Raw genomic sequence first — 20,922 nt, 5'->3', positions numbered from 1 at the left:
TCATGATTAAGCGTATTATTTCATGATTAAGCGTATTATTTCATGATTAAGCGTATTATTTCATGATTAAGCGTATTATTTCATGATTAAGCGTATTATTTCATGATTAAGCGTATTATTTCATGATTAAGCGTATTATCATTTTTCTCTAGGCATGTTATTTCAAAACTTAGGCAATATTTTTTGTTAGTGTTTATATATATATTTTTTCTTTCTTTTATCGTGTCTTCTAATTTTCAATAATTTTTCTCATGATGTGTTTTTAGCACTGATTTTTATTTTGACGTGTTTTAATTTTTAGTTATGAGTCAGTATTTTTTTTTTGTTTGCGGATGTGCTTAGTGATTATTATTTCTAAGATGCCTTTTATTATAATTATTATTGCTGTTTAACCATATTATGCTGAATTTTTTTTAATTTTTTGATGTCTATTTTTTTTCCTGGCAAGTTTTTGTCTATTTGCTTATTTGTATGTACATATTACATGTACGCGTATTCCACATGCGAGGGCGCATGCTATTCATCAGAATGGCCGATGTAGGAAGGAAGACGTCCTATCTTTCACGGTAAGATACGAGCGCCCTCTGACGATGTATACGGAGCTCAGGCAGACGTCGACGTGTACATGGGTGAGACCAGACGTGGCCTCCCACACTGACGCTTTTGTTGTATTATTTTGTTTCTTATTTAATGAAGATCAATGGATTAAACTATCTTAGTATCCCTTTTAATTGTATTAATGTGAGCATTCCCCACAATACTTTTCGAGAAATTAACAAAATAATGAGATAGATTGTTTTGTTTTCATACTGTAAAATCACTCAAATGGACATATGGTACATAGTATGGTTCTGAAGTACAGATGATGTATATAATATATGCATATATTGAGATGGTATTGGACAGTAAAGTTCATCTTTTAATATATTTATTTTTTAGGCTCTTCGAGTCATGTCCAAGATAATGAAAGAATGTTGGTACCATAATTCAGCTGCTCGTTTAACTGCTCTGCGCATAAAGAAAACAATAGCAAATCTTGGAGCTCAAGAAGATCTCAAGATATGAAAAGTTTACATTTGTTGAAAAGATATATTGTAAAAGAAATGAGCTCAGAGAGAAAAGAAATTAGATATAGCTCTGAATATAAGGTGCCTGAAACTTTTTTTTACACCAAATCTGTCTGAGGATGTTGAAAACCAGAGTTTTGTGAAAGAAAATGGCAAGTTCATAGATATTATTGATTTCTATGATCTATTTTAAGATTCATTTGCTCTTGAAGGTTTAGGTTATATCATAGTGGGTATATTTACCACACATAAAGTCATTTGTTCCACTTCACATTTCTTTATTAGTAAGAAACTCTGAATTGTGTATAATCTCTCTGAATATTTCATAAAATTTACATCTGAACAAAGGAAGGTCTGAAAATATGTTCTGACTTTGTTTTATTGAATGAAATGCATTTTTAACATTAGGCTGTAGATATACCTTGAGATGTGATAATTTTCTTTAAACTATTATATGCATTTGTTTTTATAATTTAATTTTATTGCTCCGGGTAATTTGAAATAGTTTGAAGGCTTTGAAAATTATACATTGCTTAAGCAAAATAGTTATTTTTGATTTGAATGCGTATTGTTTAAAAAAATATTTGATCAGTCATTTATTTTCATTCTCACAGTTCACTAAGGTGAAATAATAATTTGAATATTTTAATTAAAAATTGCTTTTAGTGTATTTTGGATCAAAGTTATTATGTAATAAAAGTACACCAATGAATGAGAAGTTTGCAGGAGATTAAAGTATACTTTGTTGAAAAATGATTTACTTTTAGTTAGATTGTAAAAATGGTTTTTTTTCCTGACATTCAGCCATTCACTTCATGAAAATGAGTATGAAATTTATTTAAATGCTTGTGATCATTGTTTAGAATTCTTCAAAGGAAAATTTTTGACCCTTATACAACATTATATTTTTTAGTGCAAAACTGACGTTGTGTCTCCTGTATTGATAATGCAACTTCCTAACCTATTGATTTTTCTGAAAAGAATTTGAAGTGTTCTATGAAAGGCTTGTTGTGGCAATTGTTGTCACATTCATTTTATGATAGTTTTTACAATGTGGATAGAAAATTGCGTTAAAATTTGTGATGATGAAAATTGGTTAGCGTGCAATTTTCTATTCAGTATGTCATAATTTTTCTGAAATCTCTTCTAATTCTTTTAAGCATCCTTTTCTGCACTCGAAGAATTGATCTTTACATTATTATCTTAAAAAGTGATTAAGTTCTTCAAGATAAGAATTAAAAAAACAAGACTGAATAAAATTCTTTCAGAAGATTTATCTGAGTTTTCAAAACTGAGGATTTAGTTTCTCAAATTTAATTATGTTGATACAATTTCAAAGCCTTGACTTTTTTGAATAACAATATGTAAACTTCCAAAAAAAACTGTTTTTTAATTGATTGAGGTATGTTTCAATTAATATAAAAACTTGGAAAGGCATACTTCCAATTAGAAAAAGTATTCAAATAACATGTAGTACTCAGATATGTCATTTATATTGCAAGAGTTGTATATTTATTAAAATAAAAACATTAACTTTTTATACAGTCCCAGTGTGTCAAAAAACCAATTACAAAGGTGTTGCTGTGTCTCTCCTGGTGCCAAAAAAAAATTCCACATTCCTGCAATATTCACTGAGCTATTCCAGTTTGAAAAATGGATGAAAGTGGAGAAAAAACCACATTAAATGTGGGTAAAACATTTTAACGGTGTTTTTCCCTAACTTTGTTCCATTTTTCAAATTCGAGTATCTGAGTGAATATTGCACTCAGAAACATGGACTCATTTTTTTGACATCAGGCGTGACAGAGCAACAACTTTCTTATTGTGTTTTTGGGCACACAGGCACTGTATAAAGAGTTTTTTTTTTAAAAAATTTCATTTTAATAGCTATTCAACCCCTTGCAACATAAATGATATATCTGAGTACTACGTGTTTGGATATTTTTTCTAATTCGAAGTATGCCTCTAGGATCAACGATTCACCAGTAAAATGCCATAGGCCCTGATACCTATGCACGCTGTATGTTCATTGCATAAAACTCAAAAAAATAAAAAATTAATTAATATATAAGAAATTGAGTAACATGGCATCATATTAATACGACACCTTTAAGCTGCTCCCATTGTGAATACCTTTAAGCTGCTCCCATTGTGAATACCTTTAAGCTGCTCCCATTGTGAATACCTTTAAGCTGCTCCCATTGTGAATAGATGATGAGTTTAGTAGGCTGCTTAATAATTCATTGATGATTTGTGGTACAGGGAAAAAGAAAATTTTTCTCCTTGAGCTTGCAGAGAGGTATATTTCTGAGTATTTGTGTGGTTTTTTGGGTCAAAATCCTCTGTTCATTATATTTATGCATTCATACATTATATTCACTCTGAAAACAACAAGGAGCTAATGTTCTACAGCTCAAGATATGAACTAAATCTATCTGTCATTTTTTTTTTTTGTGATGTCTATATTCAAAAAATAATTTGTAGCCATTGAAAAAAAATAAATATTGACATATTGTGACAAGAGAGGGTTTAAAAACATTAGGTTTCATTCAATTTTTCCTTTTTTCAACTTTTAGATTCAAGTACAGAGTCAGCCCCATTTAATCTAGTAAGGAATAGGAATAAAACCTTCTGGAATCAAAATCTCTTCCATGGAAGCAATGTTTAACCCTTTAAGTGGTTTTTAAAGTTTTTCCGATCCGTATTATAACTGCCACATTGAAAATAAAAACACGCTTACTTCAGAATGTAAATCAAAACTCTATCCCTACCACTAGCATTTTATAGTCCCATAACAAAACGCATTGACCATGATGCCACTATGGCATCACTCGCAGTGAAAATTAAGAACCCAAGATGTTTCAGGGTTATCAAAATAAAGCAGATCAGGTTTGACGATATATCCTGGGATTGCCGCTGTAAGGATTAAGTTCTCTACTTTTAATTTTGACAATTTTTTCCCCAGATAATGTAAGTAAAGGCAATTGTCACTTGCTATGTGATAGATCCTGCATAGCAGAAAAATAAGTGAGAAAAGATTCAAGTTTGTGCAACTAATTAGAAGTTTAAATGTACTAAAAATATATAAAAATTACTAAATGTACAGAATTTCTCAAGTTCAAGTATGAAACATTCCAAACGAAATGCTAATAATGAAGAAAAATGGAAACCCCTGGTCTAAAAAGAAAATTTAATTTTAATGATGTTTGTCAAGCTGTAATGGAATCATTCTGTTTTTATATTTGCAAGGGGCGTTAACAAGTGTGGCCAATGATTGTGTAAAACGAACAGAGGAAAGTGCAAAAGAGATTTTAAAAACAGTAAAAAAATTTTTTGCTTCAAAAAGATAGTTCTGTAGATTACAGCAAAGGGAAAATTAGGTGTTCAAGACATTATTGCTCAGCTTCACTGGATAATGCAGTTTTTTGATAAGCAGCTTCATAAAACTTTCAATTCCATCCTTGGTGATTGTAATCCGGAGAGCATTTTGAATTGTGATAAAGCAGCTCTTCTTTACTGAGCTAGGCTAAATGGCACTTGCTGAAAAAGGAAAGATATATATTTGTGGATTCACAAAGGACAAAGTGCTTAGATGTTTGAAAAAATTTCAAAAGTAGATCAGTTTCATGCATTTATTTTAATCTCTAAGGTGACCAGGAACATGTTAAAAAATTGGCTAGCTGAAGTAATTAAACCTTGGCATAGATAAAAAATAGAATAGAAAAATTGTTGTTCTTATGGGTAATCTTTAAATGTATGCAAATTATTGTTTTTATCCCATTTTGATTTTGAAATATTTCACTCCAGATTATTTCTATTTTATACTCAATGTTCTTTTTTAATTTTTATTGATGCTTCAGGTGTTTTTAGTATATTAATTGGCAATTAGAGTGTTCCTGCATAATCAAATATGTGTTGGAATCATTGATATTTTTTTTGTGGGGCAGACTATAATAATAAATTAACAATTTTTAATTAAAAGTAGGTAACTGTAAAAGGTTACTAAAAATAATTTTTTGAAAAAGCTACTGCTCTACTGGCAGCATGATCATAATTTTTTAGTAGTTTGCGTATGTACCTTTTTGAAAGCAGACTAATCTTTTCTCCAAACTTAAAAAAATCTTGACACATAAGTAGATGGAATTACCTTTTTTCTTTAACATTGAACTTCACATTTGATGTGATTGATATCAAAATCAAACTTGGGTGATTCACTTCTGTAATTCAATAGCATGTGCATATTTTTATGTGAAACAAATATAACATTTGGGGAAAAAAATCGAACTTTCAAAGATACATAAGCATGCAAGATAGATATAATAAAAATGAACTGGTGAAAGTCACAGGTAAACTAGAAGAAAAACTACAGATTTTATAAAAAAAATTTGCAAGCAATAAAATCTTCATTAAAATTTAAATTTTATGTGCCATTTTGGAAGCTAAAATTTAATTTTGCAAAAAAATTTTTAATTTTTGCAAAAGCAACATGCAACTGCAATCACATACAATGCAAAACAAAAATACAAAAGAAAGAATACAACAAAAATTATACATACACTCTGCAGCTTTTGCGGACCATGATGCCAAAGAAATGTTTATCATCCAGTTTTATGCAATTTTTGATTATATTTGATGTTTCTTTTTCTCCCTATAAAATTTTTTTTCTAGTTCTAGGAATAAATTTTCAGCAGTGTAAAGATTTTTTTTGTTCTCCTTCAGCAGCATTCACAGGATATTCTTAACAGCCTCTTATTTCTCCAATGGCAAGCCCAGAAATTTTGTAAAGCACACTTGTAGATCAAGCATTTTTTTTATCCTCCCCTTATCTTGTCAGCTCAATGCTAGTAGGTGGAATTCCCCCCAGCATCGCTCAACCCAACTTGTTAAAGGGCTAAAATCACCAAAGGACAGAGCCTAGGCCTTGTCTGGTCTGACAAACAGTAGGTGGGATCCTTCTTTTGTTTAGATTTTTATAAAAATGGAAAAAGACACTGTGTTTGATACCAAATTTTATTTCCTTCCCTTAGTCGAACTTAAGTTGGTGAAATAATATACTTATCTCAGTGTACACAATAGATGAAGACAGATTATTTCTACTCTTTTGGGTTTATTGTTGTCAGAGTTAGGGGGGGGGGGCAGAACGCAATTGCACTTAATCAAAATTGGATGGAAAGTCTTCCTCTTGAGAAAATATGTTATTTCTAATGTGAATCAGTGAATTACATAAACAAATAAGTTAATATAAACATATTATATTTAAATTGAAACTTTTTTGCAATTTCAGAAAGCTATCTTGTTGAGAGAAAGTGTACAATACAAATGAAAATATAGCAATGTGGTCAGAGCTAGATCTCAATTGAAATTAAATTACTCATATTAAATGAAAAAAGATAATTGAGAGGCAGCTCGAATCAATGCATTTAAAGACGACTTCATATTTTTACAAATATTTATTATTTTGTGTTATTAAATTCTACTTTTTAGTTTAGTTTTCTATCAGAGACTGTTTCCGTTTTTGTCTTCTACCAGCTTAATCACACTTAATTGCTGCTTTTTATTTTTTTGCATGGTTTATGATTTTTTTTAAAACTTTTCATTATAGATTGCTCGTCATGCTTTCCTCAACTGACAGAATTTACATTCCTTTATTTGTTAAAAAGTTTGGCTTCATTTATGCAGATCACCACAAAACTATTATTAATATATTGTGAGATTTCATACTAGTTATGACTTGTGTATAGTGTGTTCATCATTTTAACATGTCAAATGTCTTCATTTTATTTATTTTTTTATATTTTCTTAAACTTGAGTATTAACAGATACTGTCGGACCTCCATATGTTGAGCTGATAATCTGTAAAATTGACTTGATATATGCATAATCTTTTTAACTGCATACTAAGTAGTATTCTCTGTTAGTAAATGCACATTTTCTAGCTCTTCCTTACGAATAATTTGCAACATGACCACAGGAAAAAATTGTTACCGCAAGGAGTCCCCCATCGAGGGGTTAGTGCACCAACCCTTCGATGAGTATAAAAAACAAGCCTGCCATTTGGAATCTCAATAAATTGTAGGTCCCGGTCTAATTAGCCATTGTGTGCAGAAAATGATTGTGGTGAGACAAAAAATGATAGAATAATTTGAGCAAATATGGATTTAATTATTTGATAGTCATGTTTATGTAAATAACTAAAATAAAAATTAATGTAAGAAAAGGGGTTCAACATGCTTATAATGGACATTTATTTAGTATTGATTGTATTTGCACATTTTAAAAATGTTTGTTTTTCTATTAAAAGAGAGAATGCTATTAAGGTGCATGAAAAAATAATTATCACATTTGTATGTGAAGTGTATTATTAGAAGAATTCTCAGCACAAATACTAGACTGTTATACTGTATTAAATAAATCTTATCTTTTTGGAGCTCTCTTTTTGTTTATTGTGTATGTGTAATCGATGTTCTATTTGCTTTTTGTCATTTCTCATTTGTTGGGCAAAAATTGATTGTCTTGTGAGAATATGTTAACTGTTTAAGAATTTTACTTTGGTATGCATATAGACATGAAAACTTTGTTATAGTAGTATATGATTGTGAAAATTCACAAATTCATTTGATGTATGGAGATCCGACCAATGTTTAAAATGATCAGGTGTGTCATATGTTTAAAAAGCATAATTTTGTGTCAACTTTTAGATTTGGTTTTTAATTGATGATGAAATTAAAACTGGTGGATGTTAAGAAATTAGAAAAAAATGGAGTAAAAGTTCAATGGAAACTTAGCAAAATAAAATGTAGCTTCAACATAACAGAAGCTATATACTAACATGAATCTAAGATGTAGCCCAAAATCAGTTATAAGAAAAAAAAGATGAAGCATATGTATTATACATCTTAATTCTGATTGTAGATGGAAGAAAAAGTGGCATAAATCTCAGGAACCAAACTGATGAAGGATACATTGAAAACACATGGCTCAAGACCCAAATGTGCCAACCAGAATTTCAAAGTTAACTTTTTTATAAAAATACATAATGAGGGCTTAATAAAATTTAAAAAATAAATTTTTCTGTAATTATTATATAATCATTATGCGCATTCTCATATTTCAATTTATTATTATATACACATGTATTATAAAAGTTTTATCTTAAATTTTTGATAATGCAAAGTATATTCTCAGAAAAAAGCTGAGGCAGATGCTCTCTTTCATTCCTGAGAAAACAATCATACTGCTCTCTAAATAAGTTAAAAGTATGTTTAAATAATATAGGACCTGACACCAGAAAATAAGTTTAATTTTCATCCTAAACATATTTATTAGTGTATGATATAACAGTACATGAAACATTTTACTCCGAATAATTTCCATATTTGTTGAAAATTTTTGTGGCAAACTTTCATGTGTCACTCTTAGTATTATGACATGCAGAGATTGGCCATCTCTATTCAGGGGTTTTAAATTGTGTCCGATATATTTTTTTGTCCTTTGGATATATAGTTTCTTCTCAGGTTTTTATCAAATAAGCAACAGACAAAAAGTTAACTGTATTATTTGTTCATAAAGAAAACGATGCTGTGAGACTTTGACTTGCAAGATTAATCAATTTCTGTGAAAGTTACTGACATCATAGAAATCTGGAATAAAAAAAACTTTCCCGCATAAAATAATAGCGATCTCATTTATTTGTTCCGCACTCCTAAAATATTAATGGTCAATGATGTCAATAAGAATAGCATTATCACTTGAACTTTTATGCATCCTTTTTTGAAATTTTGGATATTTGATACTGTTAGTACAATGGATTCTATGAAGAATAAAAATAGTTTTGCTTGGAGACAAATTCAGTACTCTGTACAATCCACCAATCGCACTTGGCTTCATCTTGTTCAAAGTACCTAAGCTTTTGTGAGTTGAATGAGTTGAATTTCTCTTATGTTTCTGTCTTGTTATTCACAAAGTAAGTAGTTTCTGCAAGTTGAAGCATTTTTACCTAAAACAGTTTACTTTTATTACTGTAATTTCCTACGTGTAATCCACTGATTTTAAGTTTAAAAAATCTGAATTTCTTGGTGTGGATTATAAACAGCTATATCTGCAACAACATCTCTGACAGATTGGAATGGAAATATGTTATTTTCAAAATTATATTTGTAAAAAATGATCGCGTTAAAAATGTATAGATGGTGAGATGCGAGTAGAAGAATCAACATTTTTACTAAAAAATATGACCATCAACCCCTTTCCATTCCTTAATATTTTATTATTAGTGAATGAAGTTAGCATATGTAGATTATAAGATAACATTTATTCTCAAAGTACAGAAATTCACTTTGGATTATACGCAAGAAATTATGGTACCTCCAAATATATAGGCACTCATAGGTATAAGTACCACTGTATCTGGTGAATTATGAATTATCAATGTTCATGTTTGTTTTTATTGACTTTTTGCTGTATCCTTATATTGCATGTTGTAATTCATCATGGGTATTAGGTGCTGTTATCTCCACTCTCTCAAAAAACAAAACAAAAAAAAAATTTTAAACTTTAGAGACACTTTTTTTTAAAGTTATTGCTTGTAAGAAATTTTAAAACCAGGTATATTTTTCTTATTAGTATACAGTGTAAACAAAGTTTTGCAACAAAAAATTTTTTCCTGGTGATTTGTTTTATTTACCATGATATACTTTACAAATGTTGAAAATGAAATCACTTGTTGCATTTAAAAATAAAGTTGCATCATTTTGTTTTTGTTCTATTTAGTTTCATTACTTTATATTTTGAAGTGTCCAAATAAACTTCTCAAAAACAAATTTCAAGGACAAACTCTTTTTTTTCACCATCTGTTGAAAAGTTGACATATTTTACTAAATGAACTTAAGCACCAAAAGTCTGACATTCCAGATAAGCAATTCTACTATTGAGATGTATAGTTTTCAGATTTTTTTAAATGAGTGTTTTCAAACCCAATATTAAGAGTAGTATTTGAATTTCAAATGTATCATCTCTTCAGGAAAGTTTTGAAATGTGTTCAGCTTGTATTTGTAGATCAATAATACTTTTTTTTTATCAAATATTTACTGTTTAGTAACTATTATTAGTTGCTGTTAAATTGTTCCACAATAATTGTTTACCATGTAAGAGTACATAACTTTGCCTAATAAAAATACTCAAAAAAATCAATGAATGAAGCAAAAATACCAGAAAATAGTAAAACTCCTTATGCATTTCGGCACGCTGTGGGTGTCGTCTTTATAGGATAAGAATATCTCGCTGACCGAGTCTCCCACAAGGATTGATTACCACATCTTCAATCTCAGTTATTCGGTGGAACGAAAAATCTACACATCTGTTCAAGTCGTGGCAAGAAGTTTTTTTTTGAGTAATTGTTTACTATTTAGTAACTGTGTGGTGTGTTGCTAAATAGTATTTGGTTATGTTTACGTGGTATACATTTTTTGAAGTTGTCTGATGTACTTTGAATTACTAAATCAATTTGTAGGAATCTTGACTTAGTGTTATTATATTCTGAGTAATGAGAGTAATATTTATGCTTTAAGAATTTAAAACAATTCACATTTTATATTTCTTGCACAACTATTGCCATTATTATACTCTTAGATAATCTTAGTTATATTGTTAAGGTGTTGGTTTAAAATAGTTTTTCCGCTAATGCATAACTTATACCAAATTTGTTGCTGCCACACAGTGTGTTTTCAAGATCATTCAAATCCTCAAAATTTGGTAATCCTTGTGATCCACAAGATTGAATGATTCATCAATGTATCATTTAATTAATTCATCAAATTAATTTATGAGAACTAAGTAGACAACAATGTACACCCACCTAATAGCATGTAGCACTCCCCCACCCCCCGCATTGGCTCAAAATAATGAAGTGTGAAGTGCTGAAACACAGATGGAGAAATTTCTATCCAAGATTCAATAAGTGCATCACACGAAGCAGATATAGACATCAATAAGGCATCAATCAATAAATCTTTACCAATGGGACGCGGTAGCCCAGGCCAATAAGATACTTGCCTAAAGTACCAAAGGATGTTTAGAGGTGTCGCAGGTTTGATACCCGATCCGTCCTTGTCAGAAACTTTCCTTGCGCGGGGGTACAACAGAAAAGGCAGCAATGTGACCACGGGAAACAATTGCTGCTGTAGGGAGTTCCACACTAAGGAGTTAGCGCATCAACCTCGCACTGAGTATTAAAAAAAAATTTTTTTTAATGCTGAACGCTGCTGTTCAGAATTAGCAATAAATTGTAGGTCCCAGTTTAGCCCTTGTGTGCAGAAAATGATCACGGTGCTTCAAAAATGATCAAATAATCTTTACAAGTGGTCCTACACAAGTGTGAAAATGGACTGAAATACAGAAAGTTAGAGAGTAAATGAGAGTACATTTTACTCAGACTCGCATTTCTAAAAGCAGTTAGTTACATCTCTGCTCTTTTGGGATATTGTGCTGTGCTCCTAAAATAAAGTAACTTTATTTTGGGAAACAGACATCTCATAAGAATGTGGATGATCTGTGGGCATACCTGGTCTTGACATGAATCTCCAGAGATACAAGTCCCAGGTCATGTGAAAGCAATCGAAACAGTAACACAATGGCCAGTGCCTTGCTTTAAAAAAAATCATATTAAGCGTGCATTGTCTCTTTAAAGTAACTTATACTGCTGCTATCATCCTGCATGATAGTGGTTAGAACAAGATTTATCAAACCATATGACATGCTTGTATTTTTTCACATGTTATACTTTCTAAGCCTTTGCTAATTAAAGTTTGCTGTGTCAGGCTGTTAACATAGGCAGGTGATGTAGTATTTTTGGTGCTTAAAATATCATTGTGCTCTGTTACTATAAATTTTTCTTCTTTTGAGCAGAGGCTTATAAATATGAGACTGTGGCACGATTCATTTTAAATCCGCATAATATATCCTTGTGGCAACACAAAATCTGGATCGCCCCAACCATCCAATGCTGCAAAGTTGCTCACTCTTGATTGGTCAGGAAAACTGCAAAAAAAATTTTTTGTTGATATAATTGAGTATCTTGTTATTTGCCAACCACTGAAAAATTTGCTCATTTATCTAACGTTTTGCGGTTTAACTTTATATTTTAGTGTTTAAAGTCACGAATTCAAAGACTAACAGGCAAATTACCCAACAAAGTAGTTGAGATACATACATACTGAGTGAAATTGAACATATTTGGTGCCAATTGTGTAGAGTATTGCTAGATATATGTGATATCTTGTCAACTCAGTTTATATTGAAATTAAGTATCAGAATTTTTTGGGTTTTCAGGTCTAACTTAATTTCATGGTTTTCATTCTGCAAAGCGGTTTCTCAGCTCTCAGTATTTGAGTTTTCTAGTCATCTATGCCTATTATTTTAAAAAATCATATTTTGAATAAGAATTATAAAATTGACTATTTCACTCACCAGGTTCATTTGCTTTATTAATAGAAAGTATATTACATAGCGAAACTCTACAGTGATTGAAATTTTTTAAATTAATATTCAACTGAATCAATGTTAAATGCTTTTTATTCAATAAAGGTTCATTGATTTAAAAAATTGAGATTCATTTGACAAAATTTTCAAAAGATTTATGGCATCACATGAATATATATTTTATTAACATGAATTTGATATTTTATTCATATTGAGCTGGGAGGGTGTAGTAGCCCAGGTCAGTAACGGAGAATGTTCTTTGGTTTTGTGAGTTAAAAATTGGCTGTCTTTGTCAGATTCCTTCCTAATCAGAGGTGCTACTTCAAATTGCAGAAGAGTAATGACAACAAGATGTCATGGTTTTTTTTAATCCTCACACATACCTCACCCCTTGATGAAAGGCATAAAAGAATATAAAGTGACTGTAGGGTGTAAATTCTGGTTTAATTGCTATCCTTGTGCATAAAATGAACAAGGTAAGACTAAGATTAATTGTCTTCTTTAGGTGTAAAATTGCCATTGTATGTCAAAAATAATATGATTAATGAAACATGATCAATTATATAAGGAATTAGCTTTTATCATAGAAAATAAAAATTACACTCATCTCAGGGAAGGAAAAAGATCAAATACATTCCTTTATTTTCTCCTCCTTCATCTCAACTTACCGTAATTTCCTGCATATAATTTGTACATTGTTCATTTTAAAAAAAACAGAATTTCTTGATGCAAATTATCTGTGCCCCCCCCCCCCCCCCAGGTTGAAATAAGGATATGTTGCATTCTAAGCCCACAAAAAAGGTAGGTTCCCCCAAAGATAACAAATGGCATTTACATATGGAGGGGGAAGCTCAAAAAATCATTTCAGTAACCCTCCAGCATATAAACCGCACCAGTAGAAGGACTCCGGAAATTACAACTGTGTTCACAGCTAGATGGAATGCATCAAAAATTAGTTTTCTATGCAAATTATTCCATCATAGTTATACATTCATAGTTTAAATTTTGCAGGCGAAACGTTTTCTAAATTTAGTTTTCTTCAATTATTTTTTCCTCTTTAAGCCTGATTTGATACCCCTCTTACAAAGGTAGCACAGCCTATAGCGTTCCCTGTACATATACCATTTAGGAAATATTTCTTCAACCAGCTTTGGTTGTGATGCATACCTTTTTCTTTTCGAGCCAAACAAGGCCCAATCTCTATCGGCAGTGAGTAATTTTGGCCATTGCTCCATTTATTTGGTGGTGATACAGATTACTACCAGAATTCTAACCAATCATGCAATGGAGGTGAAGAGCTTAATTTCTAACTAACAATTGAGTTACCTTTTCTTCTTTCCCTCACTAATGTATCATTAGGTTTACTGACTTGATTGTTATAAAAATGACAACCAAACAAAAGCTTGTAAACTATAGCTCAGAATTTAAACTCAAAAGGAGGGAAAGGTCGGAAACCATGAAGCCAGAATGAGTGAAACGTCAGGCTCTTGGAAAAAAAAAACTCAGTTTGAGAAATGTGATAGAAAAAGCACACACACACAGTACCAGTTGTTGCTGCTGTGGTGGTCGAGTGGTCCTGGTTTTAGCCCCACTGTCGCCACATTGGTGGTCAGCTAAAGTTGGTTTTCTGTGGTTCTCCCAACTGCGAGGCACAAATGCGAGCCATTCTCCCCATTAAAAAGTCTTGCCACAGAGAGCAACAGGCCTACAAACAGTACAGGTATTCAGTCATTACATTTCACTTCTGAAATATAGGTGGCAGCACTGAAAAATCAGACCAACACTAGATACACACTCAGACTTAATTACACACACTTACACTTCCGGCATTACTCACTAGGTAGTAAATTGCTCATGGGGACAGACCTGAGTTCTGAGGCCTGCTCGGTATGAAAAAAAAAGTGCCAGTTGCCATGGGCCAGCTTTGGAGGAACTCAGTGTCTGAAGATTCATCTGATTTCAAATAAATGTTTGTTTACTTTCAAATTGTAAGGTTGGTAGCAGTTTATTTTCTTGCACCATGTGAACTGAGCCATTCATGTTGCAATAGTTTGTTCATGGATTATACTCTCCTGCAGATTATGAAAAAACCCTTTCTTTCCCAAAATAGTTAAATTTTCATTTAAAGATAATACACATTATATACAACTACATTTTTGCAGAGCATCAAAATTGGTTAATGCTGATGCTGCAGCAGATTTTATGCAAAAAATTATGGTACTTTGACAAGAGAGGGGCGGTGTAAGCTCACATTCCAAAATCAGATTATATAGGGATAAAAATTTGCTAATAGAGAGGATTTTTTACAGACAAGAATCACATTTGCATTATATATTCAAGTTCCATAAAATTTTGAAAAAACTATTTTAACCGATTTTCATATAAAGACAAGTATGGTATTGAAGAATGTCTATTAATTAACTGAAAATTTTGGAGTTCATCCACAATTCCCTTTGAAATTCTTTTATGAATTTTGAAAAATTAACATACCTATCTTTCAAGGACACCAAATAGAGTAGCAGTAAACCTAAGTTATTAAAAGCTACCAATTTGGCCTAATACTAACAATTTTAAGTAATGTAGCTATGGTTCATCTCACTTCCTATTTATATTCATATCTAATGATCAATCATTTTATTCTATTAATTTAGTCCTATCTTTCTTGCAATGTTAATGAATTACTCTCTTTTGTGCAAAAGCAGCATGAACCTGTATTATTTTGTTTTTTCAAACTAAACCATAAATGTCAAACTTTGCCACAACTATTTATAAGATATAGTTGAATTATTCAACACAATTCATAGGTTGTGTTTCAAACTTAGTTGAAAAGAGAAATTTTCCTATTGAGAGAAGTTAAAATGGATTACCAAAACTTGATAAAGTAGAATATAAAATATTGTAAATGATATTTTTGTTCTGCGTGGCTCTGACAAGTTGAAAAAATCTGATTTTCCAGGGTGTTTGTAAACTGTTTAAAAATTGGAGGAGTAATTGTGTACCCATCAGACGAACAATATTTACTATGGTGACAATTCACTCAGAAACAGTGAAAAATTATCTGATAAGTTAAATAATTTATTTAACCCTTTTTCTTTCAAAAACATTTACACCTATATAAATACTTAGTAAACCTTGAAACTTGTGGAAAATGAAAAATTTCCAAAATTGTCAGTTTTTATTGAATGGTTTGCAAATAATAGTTGCAAAAAATATTTTAACTTTTATAAACACTTGAAAACCTTTTGTAGGAAAAATTCTTGAAATTGTAATTATTGCCAATTCATACTGAATGGTTACTGTGTAGTTTACAGTAAAAATAGGCTCTCAATAAAAGTTTTTCATTTCAGCATACTGAATTAGCTTTCACGTTTTACTTAGCATTGTTGTGCGTGGTTATTGCAAAAGAAAAAAAAATAATCATAAATACTTTGATCACTGTAAAATAACTAAAAAATATTGTTTTATTTGAAAATATATTTTTTTACAATATATTGTTTTTTTTTCATGCTGGGAAAATTAATTTTAACTAATTTACTGTGATGAATTTCTGGCATCAAATTTAGACTATGTACAGTTTTGGTTTTTTTATTTGTGATATGTGCTTATAAAACTACTCTCTCCTCTCTTATTTTCTTTGCTAGAAGAAAGATTGATAAACAATTGCTCTGAAATGAGCATAAACAATTTTATCCAAAATGACAGTTTTATATTTCAGAAATCCTCTTGTCAAGATAGTTAATGAGAATTTCGTAGAGTGTGAGTGGTGTAGGGTTTGTAAATGGTAGTGATCCTATGCCACTGTGAAACCAATTATATTCTTTGCTCATGGCAAAACAATCTTCAGGTTTTCTCCAGTTTATAAGTCTTGCAATTCCACAAAATTGCTACTTGACTCATTGCATGTGCTCATCGGGGAAACTTGAATTTACCTTACTTCATAAAGGCTTGATTTCATTTTGAATTTATTATTTTTGAATTAAATATTTATTAGGTAGTTTATATTGAAGTTATCAAAATATTTTTTTCATAAGATATCAATTTTATGCATGCATGATGAAACTATTAAAACACTTGGAATATGTGTTTCTGTACAAATTGGGTTTGATTAGGCGAATTTTCATGATTTTATATGTGTGTGAAAAGCAGAAATCCTTGGCTTGATCCTAACATTTTTAAAATAAGTAGCTTGAGAAAGCAAATAATGTGTTAAAAAATCCTGATATGTTTCTTATATATTATGGGTGTGGTTATCCTTTGACAGTGGTATATCATGCTAACTGGGGATCCATTTGGGTTAGCTAGCAAACCTTAACTTCTAGCTGCTCAGGGAAATAAATACATCCACACAAGTCAGACGCTAAATTTTCTGCTAAGCAGTGGCTCCCATAATGTATTGAAAATGTGTCAGGTTTTCATCTTATTTGCCTTTACATTGTTGCTTCTTTTAATGATGATTTGCATGTATTTTTCATAATGAAATGAATAACTATTGTCATTATAGTACTTTTGGTGTCAAAATATTGCACATAATTTTATTTTCTCTCAAGGCATCAAACTGGCCCTCAAACATGTCAGCTGAAATAGTAATGGGCTTAAAAGTTGGGCTTAAAAAAATAAAAAACGCTCATATTTTTTATTCAGTATATGTTAAGATATTTTTAGACAGAAGGCAATATATATATATTGTGCTGGTGAATGTGTTACAACTAGGCAGGCCCGTCATTTGGGGGAGTGCCCCCTCCGGCTTTAAAAAATACACTAGAAATGCTGTATATATATATACACACACACACACACATTGAGTATATGTTCTTTGCCCTCCCCCCGAATGAAGGTGAAATGAGTCTTGCAACTAGGTAACTCAATTTTTAACATTTTGAGAAAAATGCATCTTAACCTAAATGAAGTGATGAAGTGTATATTTAGCTTTAACTACTTAATTCAAACAAAAACATTCTCCTTTTTTTTTCTGAAACAAAACTAGCTCCGCTTGGACTCGTACTATGCCTAGATGTAACATCATACTCAGTCTTGTATATGTATGTATATATATATGAAGCTTCAAGTATCTAAAATGATTAATGAGAGCACAGTGTTTCTTGATCATAAAATAATGCAACTCTGAAGCCTAATCCAACTCTGTTGCAGTGGCTGATCCCAGATATTTGACTCAAGATTCTAATTTGTACCAATTAGGAAAAAATATTGGTGCTTGCCAATCCTTTTTAAGGGAATTAAAATCTTAAATAGTCTGAGAAGAGAGTTTCTCCAAAAGTAGTTTTTGTTAATATGTTGCTTTTATTATTTTTCGTATGAAATAAAACTTTTTTTTCATTTTAAAGTGCCTAGTATTCCTGCTAAGTGGCTATGAAGACTATTATATAATGTCAAAATGTGTAAATAATTGTGTTGATATGTAGTAGTTATTGTCTTTTTTTTTAACATTTCCATACTTATTTAAATTTCTTTATTGAAATTAATATTTAGTGTACCTGTAATGTTCCAGTACATGTTTTCAATATCCATATGGTGCTGTTATCATATGATGACTTCATATTATGCCGTCCACTCACCCTGGGTCTGCACCCTGATACAGTTTAATAATAATAAGCATTATAAAAAGCTCTGTGATGTTAGGTTGAGGTTCTACCTGGATTTGTTTTTTGTATGAGTTTTGCTATACTGAAAAGTTTTGTTATTAGTCTTACAAACTTTTTTGGACTAGATTTCAGTTTTACTGTGTTAAAAAGAGAAAGTATTCAGTAGTTAGCATATGTATTGTATAGTAAGAGAGATCCTTCTGTATTATTTTTTCATCCGAGAATTTGGACCAATCTTCAAATATTCAATTCAGCAAACTTGTGGTATTACAGTGATTTCTAAGAGAAGCGTTATAAATGTTTATGAACACATGCTGCAAGAAAATAAAAATTAATAAATATATAATTTTTCACAACATATTTAAATGGTGCATTACATGAAGCTATGTTTCCTATGATATATTTCTCCTGTGTTCAGCTAGAGGAATAAAATATTGAAGTATGAATATGTTTTTGTATGTTTGGCATCCTTTCAGCTTTAAAATATTTGAAAATTGAATTTTTCTGCTGAAAGAAAATGTATTCTATTTTGATTGTTCTGAATTTATACTTATAAAAGCAAGTTACAAATTCTGATATAAACAGATTTAATGCGAAGGGCTATCACAGCTGGAAATATGATTTTAGCATGTCTATAAGGTCATATATTTGTCTTCTGAAAGTAATATTATGTATAGACGTGTAAAATGTTCTTCCGTTTTGTTATGCAGAAGTGAAACATGTTGTTGTTTAATTAGTTATTTATTTAATAAAATTGAATTTGGAAGTCAATGTTCTCATGTCTTTCAAATACACTATTACATGAATTTTACCAAAATAAAAAAAAGCAGATTAGGTAGAATTATCTTTAATAAAGATAAACTGTGGTTCAAGGTATGGGAGTTCAATAAGTGTTGCATCTATGTAATTATTGCATGTGTTGGATATGAAGATTAAAATATATAACTCATGTGTACAAACCTTCTTCAAAGAAATTACTGTAATTATTACAAAATGGTTGCTACAAATACCTGGCTATGGGCATTCAAGTCATTTAGCTGTACAAAGAGATTAAGACTTCATTTTAATTTAAACCTGCAAACTATGGAACATTTTTATATGAATTGAATAACAGGTAGAAATAATGTCAATTCTAGGAAAATGATACAAGTTTATACTAATTGTGCTGCACACTCCATATACAAGTTAAGGTTTAAGAAGTGTTATTCAGCCTTCAGCATGCTACTGTAGCTGAACTTTGAAAAATGTTATTTACTTATGAGTAGCTAAATAAAGTGTTAAAAACTTTCATAATTTTTTTTTTTTTGTGATTTAAACATAACATGGCGTTCTAATTTTTTCGATCTGAAAAGTAAAGTTTCTCTTTTTAGAATATGCTTTGTACATTTTTATGTTTCAAATTATTCATTAGATTCTATTCACCTCTATGTGTAATTATTCAGACACATCATACCAACATTTATTTTATCTATTATAAGCTGGTACTTATGTTTCAATACATAGGTAAAAAACTCCACCAGTTAACATATTACTTGGTAGAAGTAAAAGAGAGTTAGTGCTCAAATGTAAAGAAAGAGTAGGAAGAGTGTGTTCCTATCATTGAGGAATATGGTGGTGAAAACCACATTTTTTAGCAAGGTTATCGTCAAGGGCCTTAAATTTTATTTCCGCACTGTGCTACACAATTTCAAGGTCTGGCCCTTACTAGAAAGTCATTTCTCAATGTGTATGGGTAGGACCCCTCCAACACATCCTTGAGCTGGGTATACCTCGCATTCATTTTCTTGTGAACGTATAATGTGAAAGGTTAAGAATAAGGTTGATTCCTCCTGAAGCTACCGGGACTCTTACATGTGCTGAATATTTGAAAAAGCCGAACCTTGTTAACACAAAATGAAAACTATTTTATGTTAATTGAATTTCGTATTATCCAATATGTGCTTGATGATATTTTTTTATTTAGACGTGACCAAACGCACGTTAAAGTGGTAATCTGCATTAACAAGGCTCAATTTTACATAGGGAATTTAATTTAAAAATGTAACTCCCAAAGAAAGAAAATATTTTGAGCATGTGATTTATATATAAATCAAGTATATAAGTACCCTGCCGTAGCAAGTTCTGTTTGTAGGACTTTATGTGGATTTAAAGTATTAACACTTTTCTCATGTACAGCGAGTTTAGAAAGTCCTTACCAGGTATTTTCTTAACTGTTAGTCTTAGTTGAAACTTCCAGTTGCAAAAATGTTTTAAATTAGGTAAATATTCATATATTATAGTGCTTTTACATTAAAAAAAATTGTTTCTTGAAAAATAGTTTTAAAATTTAACTTTTTATATTTTCCCCTGGACCTAGAAAAAGTTTGTCTTTTAGAAAATATGTAAAACAGAACAACAAATATTAACTCAAATACAGAGCTTGTCGCTTAAAAAAGTAAACAATATGGAAGGTGAAATCAGAAAGGTGGACAGTGTTTCAGAAATTGCAGTTTTCCCACAACGTTCTAAAATGTCTATCTACCAAGTATTATCTGCGTATGGTATATATAGTGCCTAAATCACTTGAACGACCCACAGCACAACTCTAGTTCACTCAAGCGGCTTGTGGTACATTAGCAGATCTCTTGAACGTCTCAAACACACTGCTCAAAAATCAAATCAGATTGCTTGATTGGCTCGCAGCACACTTGCAGCTCTTACATCTGACATAAGTGGCTGTCACATATTTATAGCTCTGTTTAGTGGCACTTGGCACATTTTTAGATCATTTAAGTGACTCA

At 30.8% G+C, this 20,922-nt stretch overlaps 1 protein-coding gene across 2 annotated transcripts in view; it reads left to right on the top strand.

The window, feature by feature from the left end:
• The window catches only part of LOC149084871 (TGF-beta receptor type-1-like), a 49,369-nt gene extending 29,855 nt beyond the window's left edge, over positions 1-19,514 (top strand). For both annotated transcript variants that reach the window (XM_089232601.1, XM_089232602.1), the window contains one exon: positions 940-19,514. In XM_089232601.1, the coding sequence (XP_089088727.1) occupies positions 940-1,065 (126 nt within the window). In that variant the 3' untranslated portion in view covers positions 1,066-19,514. The remainder of the gene's footprint in view (positions 1-939) is intronic.
• The last annotated feature ends 1,408 nt before the right edge of the window (positions 19,515-20,922 follow it).

This window comes from Pholcus phalangioides, unplaced genomic scaffold (assembly GCF_987345545.1).
Source record: "Pholcus phalangioides strain wild (caught in Gottingen) unplaced genomic scaffold, Ppha-v1.0 ptg000007l_1, whole genome shotgun sequence".
Lineage (NCBI taxonomy): Eukaryota > Metazoa > Arthropoda > Arachnida > Araneae > Pholcidae > Pholcus > Pholcus phalangioides.
Note: the sequence above shows the minus strand (reverse complement) of the source record. Positions and strands in the feature narration are given on the sequence as shown.